Below are 19,629 nucleotides of genomic sequence, written 5' to 3'. Positions count from 1 at the left end.
TTTTTTGTTGAGTATTTTTAGTGAGGCTGTTGGTAGAGTGGAAATGGTTTAGGATGTAGCGGCTCTTTCAGATATTCAGTACAACAGTATCTTTCTGACAGAAACACAAAAGTGTAGAAATATATTCTTTAGTATTGACTAGTCTCAGTGTTCACAATAGTAATAAACATGAAGTAACTGCTGTGAGTTAGCTTAATTCCTGTTCCCTGATGACTTTTCCCTCGATGTACTATTTCACTTTGGTTGAGTTTTGTTTGGTGAAAGCTTTACTGAATTTGAAGGGAAGGCCTTTTGAGGGCTTTGAGCCCAAGGGCTTGGCTTTTAGAAAATTCTTATTCTAATCCTCAGAGATTTCTGGCAGGACTGTAGGGAAAGGGCTGTTTCAGTTCCATTCTAAGATTTAAAAGTAGGTATAAATGAAATCCCTGTACGTAGCTTAAGTAGACAAATAACAGTAAAGGTCTGAGTGCTCCAGTGGCAAAGCTTCAAAGATTCTCTATTCCTATGAAGAAGTAACCTGTGTGTTCTGGTAGATGCCAGGGTTATACATTGTCTCTCACAATTAAGTACTGAGTTGAAATTTGTCATGTTTTGTTGGGTTCTGGTTGGTTTTGGTTTTTGGTTTTTGGTTTTTTTTTTTTTTTGCTTAGTGCTCTGTTTTTTCATGTCTCCCTCAGCAGTAATTTAAACAAAAAAGCAAACAACAACTTTTTGAAACAATAACAAAATGCATTACAAATAGGTTTTTCCCTTTGCTTACCAGGAATACCCCAACTCAGATAATTGCTTTGAGAGACAAACGAGTTCTCAAAAGTACTGGTCAAACATCTTTTGTCTTTACAGTTGACAGTGTAACTGTTCTACGTGTTTGAACTTAAGCCTGCTTAGCATGACTAATGCAACTGTATTGGCTTTAGACATCTGAAATGAATACTTCAAGAAATCATGTCAAATGTTCATATGAATATACTCTCACTGTATCCTGATATTTGATGTGTTTATATTTGGTTTATTTCAGGAATTTGCAGCGCTTACGAAAGAGCTAAATGTATGCAGGGAGCAGCTGCTTGAAAGGGAAGAAGAAATCGCTGAACTGAAAGCAGAAAGAAATAATACGAGGGTTAGTTCCTTGTCTTCTCCAAGATGAGCATTGTTAAAGCATCGAACTACATGGAGAAAAACACTGAATGTTTTTTCCTGATATTTGCACATGAATCCCCCTGGAAGTGTGTATGTGTGTTGATTAAGAAAGTATGGAAGCTTATGCACAGCTCCAAATACTGCTGTGCAGAATCAGGAAAAGCTTGTAAGACTGCACTGCTATCTGTCATTCACCTTCTTGTTGTTGAAGTTTTGTAATCATACAACACCCGAGATCAGTGAAATAGTTGTAGTGATCTGTTCCAGCAGCTTACACTGCTGCCAGCAGAACAGTTGCTCTCTTAATTTAGAGCATTTCCTATGTGTATCCTTCTGACAAGCATGCCGTTCCTCAGATTGGTGGCAGAACTGAAAAGATCTGGCTAAATAGAAACCTCATTTAAAAGCTAGACTGAAAGAGAGAGGTAGGAAATGCATTAGCTCTGACATCACTTCTAACACAGATGAAATGTTTAAAAACAGGTCCTTATCCTTGATGCAGTAGTCATTGGCTCTCAGATTTGAATTTTAGAACTCAAAATTCAAATGTTTTAGGAGGCAAAGTTTTCTGCAGCTATGCCAAACAGGAATAAACGTTGTTCCTTTTTTTTTGTTCTAGCTATTACTGGAACATTTGGAGTGTCTCGTCTCCAGGCACGAGCGATCTCTCAGAATGACTGTAGTAAAGAGACAAGCTCAATCTCCAGCAGGAGTTTCTAGTGAAGTAGAAGTTCTCAAAGCACTAAAATCTTTATTTGAACACCACAAAGCCCTTGATGAAAAGGTAATGAAATATGGTAGCTAACATCATCTCATCCTGTGCCCTCTTTTCTTTTGTGTGAACCATGGAGTTGCTTGTACTAAAGTTGTAGAAGTCAGGTTCTCTGAGCTTTTCTCTGTATTAAGACAGCGGCTTTGCTATAACTGCATTAGTAACTGCCCTCCTAAATCAGTATGTTGCACTAAAGCAAGGTGCTGTAGTTTATTCTAGTACTTCACCAACTGTGCTAATGTAAACTAAGCGTGGTTCAGGGGCAATATGTCTGTTGTAGGCATGCATACATTTGCTTACCTGTATTATATCAGGGTTTAGCCTTTCTATGATGTAATACAAGAAATGGACTAGAGAGAACAGGAGGAGAGGAATCTGCTTCCACTGTGGTATAAAATAAAGCTGAATTAAAAGAGCTCTGCCCTTTAGTTGTGCCTGATGTTGGCAGCAGGATATGCAAATAGTAAAGTTTACTGTGAATTTTGCTGCCAACTCATAGTTTGCCTGATCGTGACCCTTGTATATAAAGTCTGACAAATTATTTTAAGTAGAATTCTGTCTCTTCTTCCTTGTTGTTAATAAGCAAAAGCATACACACTCTGTGCCTTAAGAAAGGGTAGGCAGATTCTGGATAGATTTAATTCTTGCCTAAATGTGCAGGTCATGTTGAGATATGATTTGTTTATGATAAAAAAGGATAAGCTAGATTTTAAGATACGCCTTTTTTTTCTCTAGAAGGTTTTTTGTAGCATATGTTGTAATTAGTACTGACTCAAGTTGGAACATGTCTCTAAGTGTAATGGAAATAGTGTCATTTATGATCTGAAAGGGCATGGCAGTGTGGCAATAAGTGAAATTGATTTCTTTTTAATTTGAATGATTTCAAATTATTTGAAATTACCCTTTCAGGTAAGGGAGAGGTTACGAGTAGCACTTGAAAGATGTAGCTTATTGGAAGAAGAACTAGGTACTACGCATAAAGAGGTAGGTTTCTTTTAAAATAAGAAGTCTTCATGTGTATTGTGGGTGTTTAGTCAATATTTGTACCCAGTAATTTATTCAGTTATTGAGGTTCACTTTCACATCTTGTTTTTGATTAGTCAATATTTGTACCCAGTAATTTATTCAGTTATTGAGGTTCACTTTCACATCTTGTTTTTGATTTATTTTTTTTTTTAACCAATTGGGATAACTATAATTTTTAACTTGGTCGCTTCGAAAGAGCAGGAAAGGAAAACTAAAAAACCCCTAGTCCCCCTACCTGTCTCCCTTCCCCCCCCCCCAAAAAATCCTGACAAACAGAGTTCCTATGGCTTTAAAATAAGAATTTTTGGGTTGCAATGGCATAAGTTTTTGAGTGCCTGTGCCATATTTTATTAATATGTACCTTGCAGTAGAATCAGTAATTGTTGTTTTGCTCCTTTGCTTTTGCAGCTGTTCCTTATATTATTAGTGAGAAGGGAATTGACTTGAAACACATGTATGTAAACTTCTCTTTTCTTTTAGTTAATGATTCTGAAAGAGCAAAATAATCAGAAGAAAACAGTTCCAGATGGGATGCTGGATATAAATCATGAACAAGAAAACACACCAACTACAAATGGGAAGGTACAGCTCTTTACTGGTTTTTAGCTAATGGGTGATTTTTAATCATTAACTATAATATTTTAATTTTAAACTATAATAAAAAATTTTGAGTGATGATTTAATTAAAAAGTCTCAGTTACTACAATTTCAGTTTTTGCAGTCTATCCAATAATAAAATTATCTTGGGGGAGGGGTGTTTACAGATAAGCAACAGTTTGTTTTTCAAACTTCTGTGTAACATGCAAATACTTTTTTTTTTTTTCCCTGTTTTATAGCGATCGTCTGATGGTTCTTTATGCCACGATGAAAACCTTGCTAAAGTGATTGAACTCCAAGACGTCATAGATAAGCAAAACAAAGAGCAGACACAAATGAAAGAACGTCTTACTGCTTTGTCTAGCAGAGTAACAGAGCTGGAAGAAGATCTCGACACAGCTAGAAAAGACTTAATAAAATCTGAAGAAATGAATACAAAGTTACAAAGAGATGTACGAGAGGTGAGGAATAAACAGTCAGAATTTGGGTGGTCACAAATGCAACGGCTTTATAAAATGTCACTGTCACCTGTGCTCAGTTATGCCTTTATGCTTTTGATTGTCTTTGGTTTGATGAGAAGAAAATTGTTTAGAGCATAATGGTGCTATTTGTTGTTTAAAAGACCAGTCACTTAAGAAAATTGTCTTCAGAATGAATTTATGACTAACTAGATACTTCATGAATGTATTAAATTAGAGATTTAGGTTTGCAAACTCTAACATGTTCTTGAAAAGATGCTTGATCTTGTCATAAATGCTAAGCTTATTCATGAAGTTTAAATTTCTTATTTTGAAGATCTGCATGGTTGAGGAATCACTTCAATTTTAATGATGTGATTGACAGTTCCTGTTACTGATTGGTCACTAATCCCCAAGGTTCTATGTATTGCTGTGTACTGTATCCTTATTAAATAGAAAGGGAGCTTAGTTAAATCCAAGAACACTCTTCGACCATCCCCACTCTTTTTGAACATTCAGTGTTTTAAAAAAAAAAAAGTTATTGAACTTGTAAGCCTAAGTGAGACTATTCTTCCACTTCATTTTTTTACTGAGAGAAATAACAGAGTATATCTGACTTCTAAAAATTATTGTTATTTTTGGTTTATGGGTTTTTCTCCCCCATTTATTCACTAAAATAATTATCCCCTGTATTAAAGACTAGATTCTGTCTTGTGTCTTGCATAGACTATGGCCCAAAAAGAAGACATGGAAGAGAGAATTACAACTCTTGAGAAACGCTACCTCGCAGCACAACGTGAAGCTACATCTGTGCATGACCTCAATGATAAACTTGAAAATGAAATTGCCACTAAAGACTCCATGCATCGACAGGTTGTAATTTAAAAGAACGTAAAGTACAATTTTGCTCCGCGTAAAACTAATGGAAATAATTAATGTTCATGCTGTACTAAAGTGCTTTGCTTTTAGGAAGATAAATATCATCTGTAATGTGCTGTTATTAGCAATTGTTTTTCAGTAACTGTAGGAGTGCATTGTACAGAGTTTTGCCCTGGAAATGAAGATGAGACAGTTTACTGGGCTGGGGAAGGGGTTTTGAGCATTTTGGTGCGCTTGATCACGGAGCAGCAGGGCTGTTGTCCCTATTAATTGTGGAATTTTAAGTTATTACATGTGTATCCAAGCATCTTTAGTTTCATGTGTGAGAATGACTCATTCTAAGCTAAAAACAATTTTAAAATTTGTGTGGTGTGTAATGATTTTTTTTTATAGCCTATAATAGAAGTAAACATTGCCTTACTGTGGGAGGAAATTTGACATATTCTTGACATGAAGTAGTCCAACTTACAACCAAAAATGGTTGCTTAGCCATCACTTTCTAACTAGATGAAGCCAGGCAACTCTTAGTCAACAAGAGAAGTCCCTTTTAGTATAATTTTTAAAAGAAGTTGTACACACTTCAAATAAAAATAAATTTTGCCGTAATATGCATAGTGTTATTTAAAATATGAAGGAATTTTTTCCTTGGTGTAACTCAAAGTCTTAGCACAGCCTTGACGTTGAAAATCCACAGCTTGCTCTATGCTGCTTCCCGTACCGTAACTGTGTTTTTTGGTGATATAGTTGCTTTCAGAATACACAAAATTTTCTACAGAAAAAAAATCTAGAGAAAAAAGTCCTCTCATGTAATGAAGAGGTGGATGCCACATCTTTGGTTATGAAACAAGCTTTGGACAGTTTGTTCTTCATAGGTCTAGTACAGGCAGTAATCTGTATCCTTACCTTCCTCTCTGCTGAAAATTCGTTACCATTTTAACACTAAACATTTGCTGATCATAATCCTGTGTAGACTGAAGACAAGAATAGGCAATTGCAAGAACGACTGGAACTAGCGGAGCAAAAGCTGCAGCAGACTTTGAGAAAAGCTGAAACTTTGCCGGAGGTGGAAGCTGAGCTGGCGCAGAGAGTCGCAGCACTTTCAAAGGTGAGTCAATTAGACAGCGTCCTCAAGACTCTCTTCTGCATTGGTGTCCTGCTACAAGAAATCTGGTCTTAGTGTTGGTTTTGTTACATTGTGTTTCTGTTTTTCCTCCAACTAATTCAGAAAGTTTGTCCTTGTTTCTGTTCATCTCTCTGAACACACTCTGATTTAGTCTTTTTTGGTTTTGGTTTTTTTTTTGTTTGGTTTTTTTGGGGGTTTTTTTTTGTTTTTTGTTTTTTTTTTTAAAATTTCTGCTCTTTGGAACTTGAGCAGGTTTTCCCTTAACTCTGTTCCATTACGAAAATGTCTCTCTGAGTTATTACTTTGTTGTTTTTTGCTAAAATTCATTCAATAATAGGCATAAAGTCTTCTAAAACAAGAACTGTTTCTGAAGGGGAAACCCAGATTTCTTCCAGTGTTAACCATGTGAGGAATGTGGGGAGAGAGAGAAGTACTGGTACTCATTAAGATTTTTAGAAGGCTGCAAATGGAGTAATGAAGTCTGAAGAACTATATGTAGTAACTACAAATGAGCCTTTTCAAGTGTGTGTGTGTGTGTGTGTTTTCTTTTCAAGTCTCAGTTTCACTTCTTTCCCTGTTATCTTTCCTGTCCCTAACTGGCTCTGTAGTCTGACCTTTTGTCTCCTGGGAGCTCTGCTGCTAAAGATGCTAAAGTATTGGAACTTACCACCAAGCTTAGGAAGGTAGAATTTGTATATTAGTCCTTGTTTCTGCTTGCTGCTTTCTGCTTTGTCATGATTACTAACAAAGGGTCATACTGTCCAGGCTAGTGAGGAAAAGCTGAAAATGCATTTAGTTTTGATATTTTTTTTTTAATTATTTTTTTGAGTTCTTGGGGATTTGAATGAACTTGTGCTGCAAGCTCATTTGCAAATAGTAGTTGATTCATGGTACTTAGGGGTGAGAGGCTTCATCATTTTGTTACCATATGAACTCTTACTACGTTCTTTCAGTGACAGAAAGGCATCTGTTCTGCATTGTGTATTACCATACGTGGCAGTTGCGCAAAGCATGTTAGATATATTATTTGCTTCAATGTTTTATGCTTTTGAAACCTCTTTTTTAAAAAAAAAACAAAACAAATTCTAATTTTGTTTTCAAATTGACAGGCTGAGGAAAGACATGGCAATATAGAAGAACGACTGAGACAGATGGAAGCACAGCTAGAAGAAAAGAATCAAGAACTGCAAAGGGTACCGTACATATTTTTGGCAAAGATACAAAGCTGAAAGAATCTAATCCCCTTTATGGCTGCTTACCATTCAGCAAAGCTGGTTTTATTTTTCATCTCTAAAATAAAACCAGAGTTTAGGCTGGCTGCTAGCTGGAAGATTTGAGCCACTGTACTGTGGCTAACCTTTAATCTCAAGAAAAAGCTGGAAGTCTCCAATCAAAATTTGAAATGTCTTTGGAAGTACCTAATTGCTAGTTGTACTTTCTGATGAGTAGACAGATCAAAAACTTGCTGAATTAAGTGACTATGGAAAAATAGGTTCCTAGGTTATAAATAATGGAATAGGTTCTGAAATTGCTTTTTCTTGAAAGGTAAGCTCAGATTTTCAAGCTTCTGATCTTGAACAGTTATTAGTCTTAAGTGTCCCTTATACTCTCTTACAGAGTTGGGGGGTACATGCAGTATTCCTTATTCCTTTGGAAAAATGTTTCTATTGAAGAAAACGCATTTGGATTAAAGAAAGCTTACTGGTTTTAGAACCTGAAAATTGTTATAGACATTGTAAATTTGAAGTTATTTCAGTAGCTTTTATGTATCTTAGGCTAGACAGAGAGAGAAGATGAACGAAGAGCATAATAAACGTTTGTCAGAAACTGTTGATAAGCTTCTGTCTGAATCTAATGAAAGGCTTCAGCTTCATCTCAAGGAAAGGATGGCTGCCTTGGAAGATAAGGTAACAAGTCACATTCCAGCATATACATTAATTAGATGTGCAGCATTCTGTAGTGATTTGTGTATTTTGCAATGTGTCTGCAACTTCAGTAAATAAATATTAAATTCTGATTAATAAATAGTTTCTGTTAAGGCTGTTTTCTACTGTGGATTTTGAAAACAAGTTCTTAAAATTCTTTTTTTTTTTTTTTTTTTTTTTTGAGATTGTCACTGGGCATTGTACTACAGTGTTGAGAAGGCATCTTTTAAAAGCCTTTATCCTTTCTTAGTTCACTGGTGTGGACTGCATAAATAGGCTCATCCAGTGTAATACAGGAAGCCTAAAGAATTAGGGATAGAACTTCGACCTTTTCAGTTCAGTTTGTTTTGTTTCCCACTGCTTTTGCCTGTACCAGTTACTCTGAGTCATTGTGGGTTGAAACAATCTTGCATTTTCTTCCCAGGTAGATAATTTTGAGACAGGTTGTATGAAGGTCAGTGGGCTGTTCCCTGTGTTGGCAATGCACACCTCAGAGCTTCCCCCCTGTTCAGTTAATCTTCTAACTTGTGACATAATTTAACTCTTTGTTTCTTTCCCTTCTGCTTTTGGATCTAGGTCCTTATGGATTTTTCTTCCATACATGTCTTTAAGGATTCCCTTATTCTTCATCAAACAAAGCAGTGTCTTCTGTAGTAGTACTTTGCTTGATGCTGACTTTGAATTGCTTTGTCTTGGATTAAAAAAATACTTAGTTTCTTTTACTGGAGGCTGAATTGACTGTCTGGGGAAATGTTTCAATAAAAGCTGAGTGGCTTTTGTTTTAAAGTCATGGCAATAAAATGCTTCAGTTGCAATATATAACGATGTATTCAGACTTTAATAAATGTTTACTTTCCCTTGCATTCATGTCAACTCAGTTCTCATCCCTAAACCATCAGTCAGGTATCTGGACATGTCTTTCCAGAATTCCAGGACTGTGCTCCCCTCAATCATTACAAAGATTTAGTGCATTCTTTTCCCTGCTTTCACGCTCTCGGAGCTGAGAGGAATCAGGTAGTGCAGAACAAATATAGGTCCTACTGATTCTCATCCTTTCAGTTAGTGATAAAGGTTCTTGTCATCTGGCATCTAAGGCTGCAAACTTTGTCTTGTGGTTTTTAGTTAACGTGACAATTTTAAAGATCACCAGCTGCTCCTAATACTTCAGAAATTCTTGTTATGGGCCTTGTTACGACATCAACAAGGTTGCTCTAACAGTCTTTATAAATTCAATTTCTGAGAAACAGCTGACTGCATATCTTTTTTTTTTTTTTTTTAAATGCTGGAATATTATTTTTAACCCTAACCCGCCTTTATCCTCCAAACCCTAATTACGTTCATGAATAATGAGGAAAATCTAGTTGTCCTTCACCGTGAGTTACAGCTTCTAGAATAGTATTCTTGCTGTGGCTTCCAACTCATTCTTTTATAAGCTGGGAAGAAAGATGCAGGTAAAATTGTAAGACTTTCTTCTGATCACTTGGGCTTTTTTCCTGGCATGACTTGATTGTTCATGTATGAAACTTTGTTACACGTTTAAGATGCAAATAATGGTATTACTTACCTCGAGGAAATGTGTTAGCAGAACTTTTTGGCAATGATGGAAAAGGAAAAGGAAGTGGCCCAGTTATAAGTTTGCTATTAGAAGGGGGAGTCTCTGATTTTTTTTTTTCTTGGTATCACATACTACAAATACAACAGTTGAAATTCTTTTGATTGTTGTAGCTCTCAAATGTTTCTTAATTCTCAGTTGATTCTTAGACTGAATTTGGAAGCTGCTTTGAGTAAAGAGACTGTAGTAGTCCTAAGAATTTGTATCTACTGGAGTTGTTTAGAAGTCATGGCATGAGTGTAAAGACGACAGCTCTGATGTTAATGAAGGCCCGTGAGTCAGTGAGTGTTGCAGTTCTGGAGGTACAGTAATCCATGAAATTACTGTATAGTAATTTTGGAGGTCAGGCAAGTGAAAATAAAATTAAAACCTGATGATAACAGCCAGTAATGCCTTAGTTAACCTCTCAGTGGATTAGTTTGAATTATTTTAGCTGCCTAATTATTCCTTTTTTTTTTTTTTTTTACCAGTTTTGTCAAACAGCTTAAAAGGCTGGTATTGGCATTAAATTTGTATGGAACTTGTACTATTAGTATATATGTTAGAGGGCTGTACACCTGAAAGGATAAACTTTCAACTATAATCAAAGTGAAATGATGTAAGCAATAAAGCATCTGTAACTTAAGATGCATCTCTCTAATGTTGACTGAAATTTTTTGAGACTTATCTTGGTTATGGTTTAAGAGTCAAAAGCTTCTATAAGTAACTTAATTTGTGATACATTTTATTTCAGAATTCACTTCTTCGAGAAATTGAAAATGCAAAAAAGCAAATAGAGGAACTTCAGCATGAAAAGGTATAATACACATTTCTGAAGTGCTATATTGGAAAATAATTGCTGCATTGTTATGTAGCAGGACCAGATTTGAACTCCCCCATAAAACTTAACATTACCTGGTCTGTTTAAAAGTAGGCGGCTGTTACTGCTCTTTTTATGGTATTGTGTGCATCAGTTTTATTATAATTTTATAGGTAATACATAGCTTTTTACTCAAAGACTTAACACACTTCTGAATATGTAAAGTGGCTGGATATATTGGCAATTTGCCAAAGTTTGTGTAGAATTTCTATACTGTTGTACATACGACCTTGAACAGTAGAAAGAAAAGCTGAATACTTTTAATGTTGAGTATTTCCCCATAAGTTTTTTCTTAAAGCATTGGATATCATGATACGCTTGTTCGACTCATAAAAAATTTTTAAAGTTTTAAGAGTTGGGGGGCAGGGAAAGAAATATTTATTAGACTTGGCTGCTCCTTTGCAATTGCAACTGTCTGGTATTTCGCTTGTCCTGGAACTGACAAGTTCCTTTCTTGAATAATAGTGGTGGGGCCTGCCATTTCTTTGCATCCTTAAGCAGCGGCAAATAATACTTGTTATTGCTTATTAAATCCCAGGTGTACTGCATCTCCCCAAATCATTCTAGTAAGTAGCTGGACCAAACTGTAGAGGCTGTGCTTCTGTAATAAAACGAAGAACACATTCAGAATATTTTGCAGAATGTGCTTTGAATTTTCATATGTGTAGGCCAGCAGTTTTCACGCAAGGCACAGATGTTCATCATCAGCCACTTCTTATTAGTCTTTCATTGTTTTCTCATTCATTGTATTTCTCTGTTGTTAAACTGGGTTTCTAAAGCATGTAGAAATATCCAAGTTAAAAGGGAATGCACTTAGAACCTTTTGTGCACAGAGCTTGAAAAGTCTTCTTGTTTCTTATTAAATATGCTCACTTAATTATAGTAAAGTTAAATATGTGAATTTTATTTAGTAGCTGTTCTTAAAATATACATTGTCATTACCTAGAGTCACAGTGTAGAAAGGCAACAGAATTATTCTTGAATGCCCTTTTGTGATGGTGCTGTATTGTGTGTAGCAAAAATCATTTTTACGTTTTACATCATTGAAGGGTATGTTTTAAAGTCTGTTATTTCTGAGTTTTGTAGAAATGAGATCAAAACCCTAAATGTTAGTTGATAAATCATATTTAACGCTTCTTTTTTTAAAAGCATGTTATGTATTTTATCTATTTATTTTTACAGGATCAACTTGTATTAAATGTTGAAGCATTAAGGGCTGAAAATGACCAAGTGAGACTCAGAGCCACATCACTTCACCATAGGTACCAGCACTTAATTGTAGTTCATTTTTTTTTAATTTCTTTAAAGTCACTTTGCTAAATGTAATTTTTGTCTATTATAACTGAAAATACTTTAGTCATAACTATCAAATGTATTCTTTATAGAGCATATAAAGCAGGTTTTTATACTGCTTTAAAAAAAAATCGCACTGGTGGGACAATAGGAATTATTTGGATGGGTTTTTTGGTTTGTTTCCCCTTTCTCCCTACCTTGGCAAGGATAAAATGTTTCTTTGTGTTCTAGCCGACCAGATTTCAGATACCCTATGACATCTTCGCCTGTGGCTGACAGTCATGCAGACTCCTATGGCACCTCCTCAGTGTTAAGGCGTCCCCAGAAAGGACGTTTGGCAGCTCTCAGAGATGAACCTTCAAAGGTAGTAGAACTCTGAAATTAAAACAAAAAGAAAACTTTGGCAACAAAATAGATTAGATGAGGCTTATCTATTGCAAGGAGATTTTAGGATAGGAGTACATAGCAATAAACTGCTATATATATCCTGTTTTACTAACTAATGCACCCTTTATAATTGTTAACAAATAATTGCAAAAATATTATTTTGAAGTCTAATTTATATTGTGTATGATAAGCCTGTAAAATATAATTTGAAACAGTCCTACTTTTGTGCCTATACACTAGTAACTCATGTTACTGTTACGCAAGCAATTTGGAGTCCCTTTCAGGACACGTAAGTTCTCATTACATACAGCTGAATCCAAAATTCTCATTGGATTTGGTAGCTAAATTCTGCCATAATTTAGAGCGTGTATAGCCAAGATATGTGACGTTTTAATTTATTCAATGGGTCTGTCCATTTTTAAATTTCACTTAACTGCAAGATGCAAAGTTTTCTACATTATAGCTTTTTTTTTTTACATTTCTCTAAACATTGCTGTCTTGATGGATGCATTCAGCATGTAAGTCGGATTTTTAAAAATTATTTTAAACATCCTGTGTGATATGATCTAGGTAATCCTGCTCCAGCAGGGGGATTGGACTAGATGATCTTTCGAGGTCCCTTCCAATCCCTAACATTCTGTGATTCTGTGATCTTGAAAAACAGTAGAGATGTCATGTTCTTCCCATTTGAGTTTGGATTTTTTTTTTTTTTTTTATTAATTCTCTTAGGTTCAAACTCTGAATGAGCAGGACTGGGAGCGAGCCCAGCAAGCAAGTGTATTGGCAAACGTGGCACAAGCATTTGAAAGTGATGTTGATGTCTCTGATGTTGAGGATGATAGGGAGACTATATTCAATTCGGTTGATCTGCTGTCACCAAGTGGTCAGGCTGATGCTCAGACTTTGGCCATGATGCTTCAAGAACAGTTGGATGCAATCAACAAAGAGATTAGGTATGGTCTATCTGCTGCTAAAGTTTTGATAAAAATGAATTTCTGTGACACTAGAAATCCTTTTTGTGTGGTTATTCAGAAAATGGTGGTTGTCCAGTTTTTGGGGCGGCAGCATGGTGGGGTTGACAGAAGTAACTAGTTTGCTTATGCCTAAGTACTCTTTTCAGGTTCTTTGTCTTCAGTCCCATTTACGGAAGGGATTGTGTATTACTAGTTTGACAGAAACCCATGCATGATGGCGATAACAGTAGTGTTTACCATGTTTTTCAGATTGGATTAGAAGATTTTTCAGTGTAGCTGATTTGTCTGCCAAGTGCTGCTTCTTTCTAATGCATGAGTCAGCCTTTCTGTTTCTGTGGTACTTGTTTGAATGCCATGTTCCTTTGAAATTCTTTTCTTTTAGACTTATACAAGAGGAAAAGGAAAACACCGAGCAGCGTGCAGAGGAGATTGAAAGCAGAGTGGGTAGTGGAAGTTTGGATGCCCATGGCCGATTCCGGTCCATGAGCTCCATTCCTCCTCCCTATGCAAGTGGTTCGCTTGCTGGTTCTTCCCCGCCTGGCAGTGGCCGCTCCACCCCAAGGCGGATTCCACATAGTCCAGCTCGGGAAGTGGACAGACTAGGTATCATGACACTGGTAAGTATCTGTTAACTGTAATTTTTCAGAAGAGTATTCCTTTTCTCTAGGAAATGGGTTGTTTGATTTCCCCTTCCTCTCCTTCTTACTCAGCTGTATTTTTCCTTTCTCTAGGTTTTTCTACTGCTTCCTTTCAACTTCTATAAAAAGTGTAAGATACAGTCATAATGATTAGGAAAAACGTTCAGAACTCAAGTCTATTATTTGGTCAACATCTCATGCCTAAGTATTCCTTCTGTTGTTATGGTCTTTATTCTGTCTGACCCCTCTTGGTAGAAGAAGTAATGTTTTCTTTTCAACCTCTGGTATAGCAATGTTTCTCCCTCTGCTTTAAACTTTATTTTTAGCAGTCCACTATTCCACTAAAAACTAAAAAGTGATTTGCATATATTGCATTAATCTTGAAGATTGTGGAGGTATCGCAGCTGTCTTAATGAGCACTAGTGTCTTGTTTTAGTCTATTAAGACTGGCAGGTAAAAGAAGTATCTGTTAGACCTAGTAGCTGATGGAGTAGTAGCTTGGGCTTAGCAGTTCAGCAAGGAGAGAAAGATGGATCCATTCTTTTCATGTTCCTATGACTGCTTAGAAAAATTAATCCTTCTAGGAGCTGCTTTATGTGTGTATCTGTAAAAACAAGATACAAGTTTTCCACTTTTTTGTTTTTACATAAATGTTAAGCGAACCTAACAGTTTCTTGTATTTGGAATACCTTTCACTAAGGAACATCTTGGATACAGGTATTTATTTGCAAGCACTCTCCAGGAGAAGCTCCTTCTCTAACTTAGCTCTATATACATTACTTTGTCTCCAGATTTGCATATGCATTTGGAAACTGTACGTACTAGTTGTACCTGCAACACCATACTTACTATACTTTATTGTCTTGGATTACTACACTTGTAGCAAGTTCGCTGATGACACAAAACTGGGAGGAGTGGCTGATGTGCCGGAAGGCTGCGCAGCCATTCAGAGGGACCTGGACAGGCTGGAGAGTTGGGCGGGGAGAAATTTAATGAAATATAACAAGGGCAAGTGTAGAGTCCTGCATCTGGGCAAGAACAACCCCATGTACCAGTACAAGTTGGGGACAGAGCTGTTGGAGACCAGCGTAGGGGAAAGGGACCTGGGGGTCCTAGTGGACAGCAGGATGACCATGAGCCAGCAGTGTGCCCTTGTGGCCAAGAAGGCCAGTGGCATCCTGGGGTGTATTAGAAGGGGTGGGGTCAGCAGGTCGAGAGAGGTTCTCCTCCCCCTCTACTCTGCCCTGGTGAGGCCGCATCTGGAATATTGTGTCCAGTTCTGGGCCCCTCAGTTCAAGAAGGACAGGGAACTGGTAGAGAGAGTCCAGCGCAGAGCCACGAGGATGATGAAGGGGGTGGAACATCTCCCTTATGAGGAGAGGCTGAGGGAGCTGGGTCTCTTTAGCTTAGAGAAGAGGAGACTGAGGGGTAACCTCATTAATGTTTATAAATATGTAAAGGGCAAGTGTCATGAGGATGGAGCCAGGCTCTTCTCAGTGACATCCCTTGACAGGACAAGGGGCAATGGGTGCAAGCTGGAGCACAGGAGGTTCCGCATAAATATGAGGAAAAACTTCTTTACGGTGAGGGTGACCGAACACTGGAACAGGCTGCCCAGAGAGGTTGTGGAGTCTCCTTCTCTGGAGACATTCAAAACCCGCCTGGACGCGTTCCTGTGTGATATGATCTAGGCAATCCTGCTCTGGCAGGGGATTGGACTAGATGATCTTTCAAGGTCCCTTCCAATCCCTAACATTCTGTGATTCTGTGATATGGTAAACATTTTCATTTTTATGGGTTATCAGGTTTAGTAGGTAAAGATCCACCAAGGTTCAAATGAGTCTTCTGTGCTTTGTCTAAGAACTTGGGGAGGGACTAGATGATCTTTAAAGGTCCCTTCCAACCCAAGCCCTTCTATGATTCTGTGAATTTATGATTTAGTAACGTAGTACTCCACGGTCAGATTGAACAAAACTTTACATATTAATGCTGCATAGTTTGCATTTATTCCAAATAAAAAATGATTAAATGTTGTCGTTTGCAGGGGGGGAAGCAGCACACAATTCCCCAGCTTCTAAGGGGACTGACTTTATTTTTGCTTACAGTCTTTTGAAATAATTTGTGGCTAAATACAATGATAATTATTAAACGAATCATCTCAATTGGACTTTTGTCAGCATCAGTCTGGATAACTTGAGAACTTGTTTATGTAACTAAAGGTTGCTGCCTTGCTCTGTGCACTGGCAGAGGTGAGGAGTACTTAGGAAGTGAGCTACAGTGGCTTCTGGAGTGGATGGGAGGATAAACTAAAACTAGTGTTAGACTCTTGCTCAAGCATTCTAGCACTTTAAACTTAGTAAGAACAGAATACTCTTACTGTATAGAAATCGGCTATTGTTGGCACTGTCTTTCACAGTTGTTAAAGCACGGCTGCTTTTTATGCTATGTAGGAAACAACTGAGGAAGTCTCTAAGATGTGAGAAGGGACTAGTGCAGACAACCTATTAAGCCTGCTATGGCTACCGTGGAGGTTAGATAGTTCAAGGCAAGTCCTTGACATGACTGGAAATCCTGTCACTTTTTAAAAGCAGCACCATACACCCCCATGTACTTTATAGTTTTTCTTGCTGAAGATAATGCACATTTTGTGTGCTAATTTGCCTATGGTACCAATACATTGAAATATCTATGGTACTTTCATAGATAACCAGCTATAAGTGTTGATTATTTTTTTTGTCTTCTATTTCCCCTCTTCAGGGTTACATTTAAGTAATCTGTGATTTGAAGAGTACTTCATACTCTATATCTTTCTCTGTACCATTGCTGTAATTGTTATTTATATTCTCCCTAATTTGTTTTGTCTGTAGTAGTTGTTTCAGTCTGTGTTACAGTTTACAATAAATATGGCTTTTCCACATGTCTTTTCTTTGCATGCAACTATCAGCCTAGTGATTTAAGGAAACACCGTAGAAAGGTAAAAATCTTTAGTTTATTTACTGGTGTGCCCCTTCATCTCTTTCCCTGACCCCAAACTTGTTAATGGATAACAGGAACATGAAAGAAAGCATTTTCAGGGTAACCCTATAATAAAGCAAGATTATATGCTCTTTGATACTGAATGTAAAATGGTTTATCATCTTAACGTGAGTGTGGGTTTGTTTTGTTTTGTGGTGTTTTTTTTTGTTTGGCTTTTTTTTGCTGGTGTAGGGGACTGTTGTGTTGCTTTCTTTTTGTAACCACTGTTTTGCAATCTTCATGAAACAATATTTAAAGACCTGTTAGTGCACACACAAATAAGTCTTGATTTCTGTTATTCAAACTTTGAGATAAGCCATAGCCACAGGTATGTACAAACTGACTTCATAGAACTGGTGATCTTGCTAATGATCGTCTAAACGCATAACAGTGAGAATCGAGATGCCTTTTCACAGGACTCTCTGGTTTTCTGTCTTTGCACTTGCTTAAACTGAAGTCAGGTATATTAGTTTTATGGTGCTGAAGACATTACTTTAGTTCTTAGCTCTATGAATGAATAAAAGATGAGTGCTACTTGCTCATTTCACTAGCTAAGACTGAAATTTAGTAGTTTGTCACTGAAGGTGACTGAAAATCCAGAAAGAAGTCAAAAAATAGGCAACTGCAGAGTGGTAAGGGCAAGAGTAATCCTTTAACACTGAAATAATTGATTTTTCCTTTCTGTATTTTGCGTAGCGTTGATATTGCGTTCATGTTTTGGCATTTCCAACTAGCCCTTCAAGTTTTCATTCATTTTCCGTTAGTCTCCAGCTTCTAGAGAAGAGGTACGAGATGATAAAACCACAATAAAATGTGAGACATCACCACCTTCTTCACCTCGATCTTTGCGTTTGGACAGAGTCCAAAAAGGAGCTTTGCATACAGTGAGCCATGAAGATATCAGGGACATTAGAAAGTAAGTAGCTGTGAATAAGTCAGACCTACCAGTAGCTTAGTATTCCAGATCATCAGAATAAAAACCTAAAGCTGCAAAGCTATTCAGCTTATGTGAAGAATTCTGGTCTGCATTAAGTTTGCTTCATGTTTAGAAAATGAAAGATGTACAATTCCAGTCGTCCTTCATAGGTTGGAATTTAGCTATAGATTTAGAAATAAGTGCAAAATTACCATCATTTTTTGATTGACAGATGTATTTTCAAAGTGCCTAAGTATCAGGGTTGGACTCCACTTAAGTATTTCAAACTTCCATTGTCTGCCTCAATTTGTCAGGAACTTTTGTTGTCAACTTTGGCCTGTGAATTGCACTTCAAACAATGTTTCTTAAAGTAAGAATTGACTTGTAGTTCCATGCTATAGTATGTAAATATCATATACCTTCCTTTCTTACATGATTTAGTTGTCTCCAGTTTTTTCTATTTAATGACATGTATTTTAGTAGATACGTTTCTTTTCCTGACTCATTAAAAGCTGAAATTAGATGTCATTAGTGAGTTACTGAGCTTTTGTTAACTTGCACAGAAACCTGACCTTGTCTCTCACTGTGTTATGCTAATGGATAAACCTGACCTTGTCTCTCACTATGTTATGCTAGTGGATTTGTTATACCTGTGCTCCTTTATGACTCCTTTTTTTTTTTTTTTGTAAAGTTCAACAGGCTCGCAAGATGGGCAAACGAGTAATCCTAGTAGCAGCAATAGTAGCCAAGATTCCCTTCATAAAGCCCCCAAAAAGAAGGGGATCAAATCCTCTATTGGCCGCTTGTTTGGCAAGAAAGAAAAGGGACGACCTGGACAAACAAGCAAGGAGACATTAGGACAAGGTTGGTTTGCTTTTTTTTTTTGCACAGTAAGACAGAGTGAAAGACTGAATTTTAGGATGTGCATATTTAAGACTGATTATTTTGATGCTGATGTACAGCATTTCTTGGAATTAGTGACACAGTCTTCTGGTAGGTCCTTTTATGAGTGTAGGATGCAAATTCAGCTAGTCAGGTGTTGCTGTCTTTTATTTAGTCTTATGTAACCAGGTTATTGAACCTTATTGAACTGCTGTGGCTTGTTTTGTGAAGCAAAAGGTTCAGCTGTATCTCAGAAGTGAAAGTGGCTTTTAGTATTGACATCAACAGTTACGTCTCCACTTTGGACCCAAAGGAACTCCCTTGAAATGAACCCACCTGGCTTAGTAAATGCTTCAGTTACCTTTCAATCTTGTGTAATTCTTTGCATAAAGCAGTGCCCTTGATGTTGACACCAATCATAAGTGATACGGGAACACTGAGAATTTGTCTTACAGGTGGTTGAAACGTGAGGTTCTCTGTGTGACTCCAGCTGGTTTTAGACAGCACCTATTTGAGTCCATACCAATCTGGTTTTCCACCAGATTTTTTTATGCCATTTTGATGGGTATGTATTCAACGAGGAAATGGAGTGATAGATGGGCTTGGAGGTTTGGCTTTGTACATTTCTGATCAGTAATAATACAAAGGATTAAATACTTCTGCTCTGAAAGCAGTAGTGATTTTTGAGTTAAAAATGGCCAAAATTGAGAAGATAACAAGACTGGGCTTTGTTTTGGTTGTTTTGTAGTTGGCATGGCAGAAGCAGATAGTTCCTCTCAGGATGCATTAGGACTCAGCAAGCTTGGAGGTCAGGCAGAAAAAAACAGGAAAATGCAGAAAAAGTAAGTTACTGAATATTTTTAATCCTCTGTTGTTATATTGCTTTGCTTAAAAATGTTTTGTTTTCTTTTTTGTTCTGTTTTCAGGTATTTTTGCCTAATATGGTGCTATGGCTAATAAGCCTCTATAGAATTTTTTTTTTTTACTATTTTTTCCAGAACATTGATAGTAGTGTAGGTCATGGTAAGTTTGAAACAAATTTCAGTGCTGAAAGCTTATTGTTGAAATGCTGTAGTAAAGAAACTTGCATATAAAAGTGGACTCTCACCAAACCCTCCCCTGAATTTGTTATG

The 19,629-nt window shown here is 36.9% G+C and overlaps 1 protein-coding gene across 4 annotated transcripts in view; it reads left to right on the top strand.

The window, feature by feature from the left end:
- The window catches only part of PPFIA1 (PTPRF interacting protein alpha 1), a 62,011-nt gene that overhangs the window by 22,487 nt on the left and 19,895 nt on the right, over positions 1-19,629 (top strand). For all 4 annotated transcript variants that reach the window (XM_068397662.1, XM_068397661.1, XM_068397660.1 and 1 more), the window contains exons 3-19: positions 1,019-1,120; positions 1,760-1,924; positions 2,822-2,896; positions 3,419-3,520; positions 3,775-3,996; positions 4,720-4,866; positions 5,843-5,977; positions 7,105-7,188; positions 7,771-7,902; positions 10,266-10,328; positions 11,574-11,653; positions 11,916-12,048; positions 12,801-13,024; positions 13,428-13,662; positions 17,463-17,614; positions 18,306-18,478; positions 19,245-19,338. In XM_068397662.1, the coding sequence (XP_068253763.1) occupies positions 1,019-1,120; positions 1,760-1,924; positions 2,822-2,896; positions 3,419-3,520; positions 3,775-3,996; positions 4,720-4,866; positions 5,843-5,977; positions 7,105-7,188; positions 7,771-7,902; positions 10,266-10,328; positions 11,574-11,653; positions 11,916-12,048; positions 12,801-13,024; positions 13,428-13,662; positions 17,463-17,614; positions 18,306-18,478; positions 19,245-19,338 (2,318 nt within the window). The remainder of the gene's footprint in view (positions 1-1,018; positions 1,121-1,759; positions 1,925-2,821; positions 2,897-3,418; positions 3,521-3,774; positions 3,997-4,719; positions 4,867-5,842; positions 5,978-7,104; positions 7,189-7,770; positions 7,903-10,265; positions 10,329-11,573; positions 11,654-11,915; positions 12,049-12,800; positions 13,025-13,427; positions 13,663-17,462; positions 17,615-18,305; positions 18,479-19,244; positions 19,339-19,629) is intronic.

This window comes from Nyctibius grandis, chromosome 4 (assembly GCF_013368605.1).
Source record: "Nyctibius grandis isolate bNycGra1 chromosome 4, bNycGra1.pri, whole genome shotgun sequence".
NCBI lineage: Eukaryota > Metazoa > Chordata > Aves > Nyctibiiformes > Nyctibiidae > Nyctibius > Nyctibius grandis.
The sequence above is the reverse complement of the archived record's forward strand: the minus strand, read 5'-3'. Positions and strand labels throughout refer to the sequence as shown.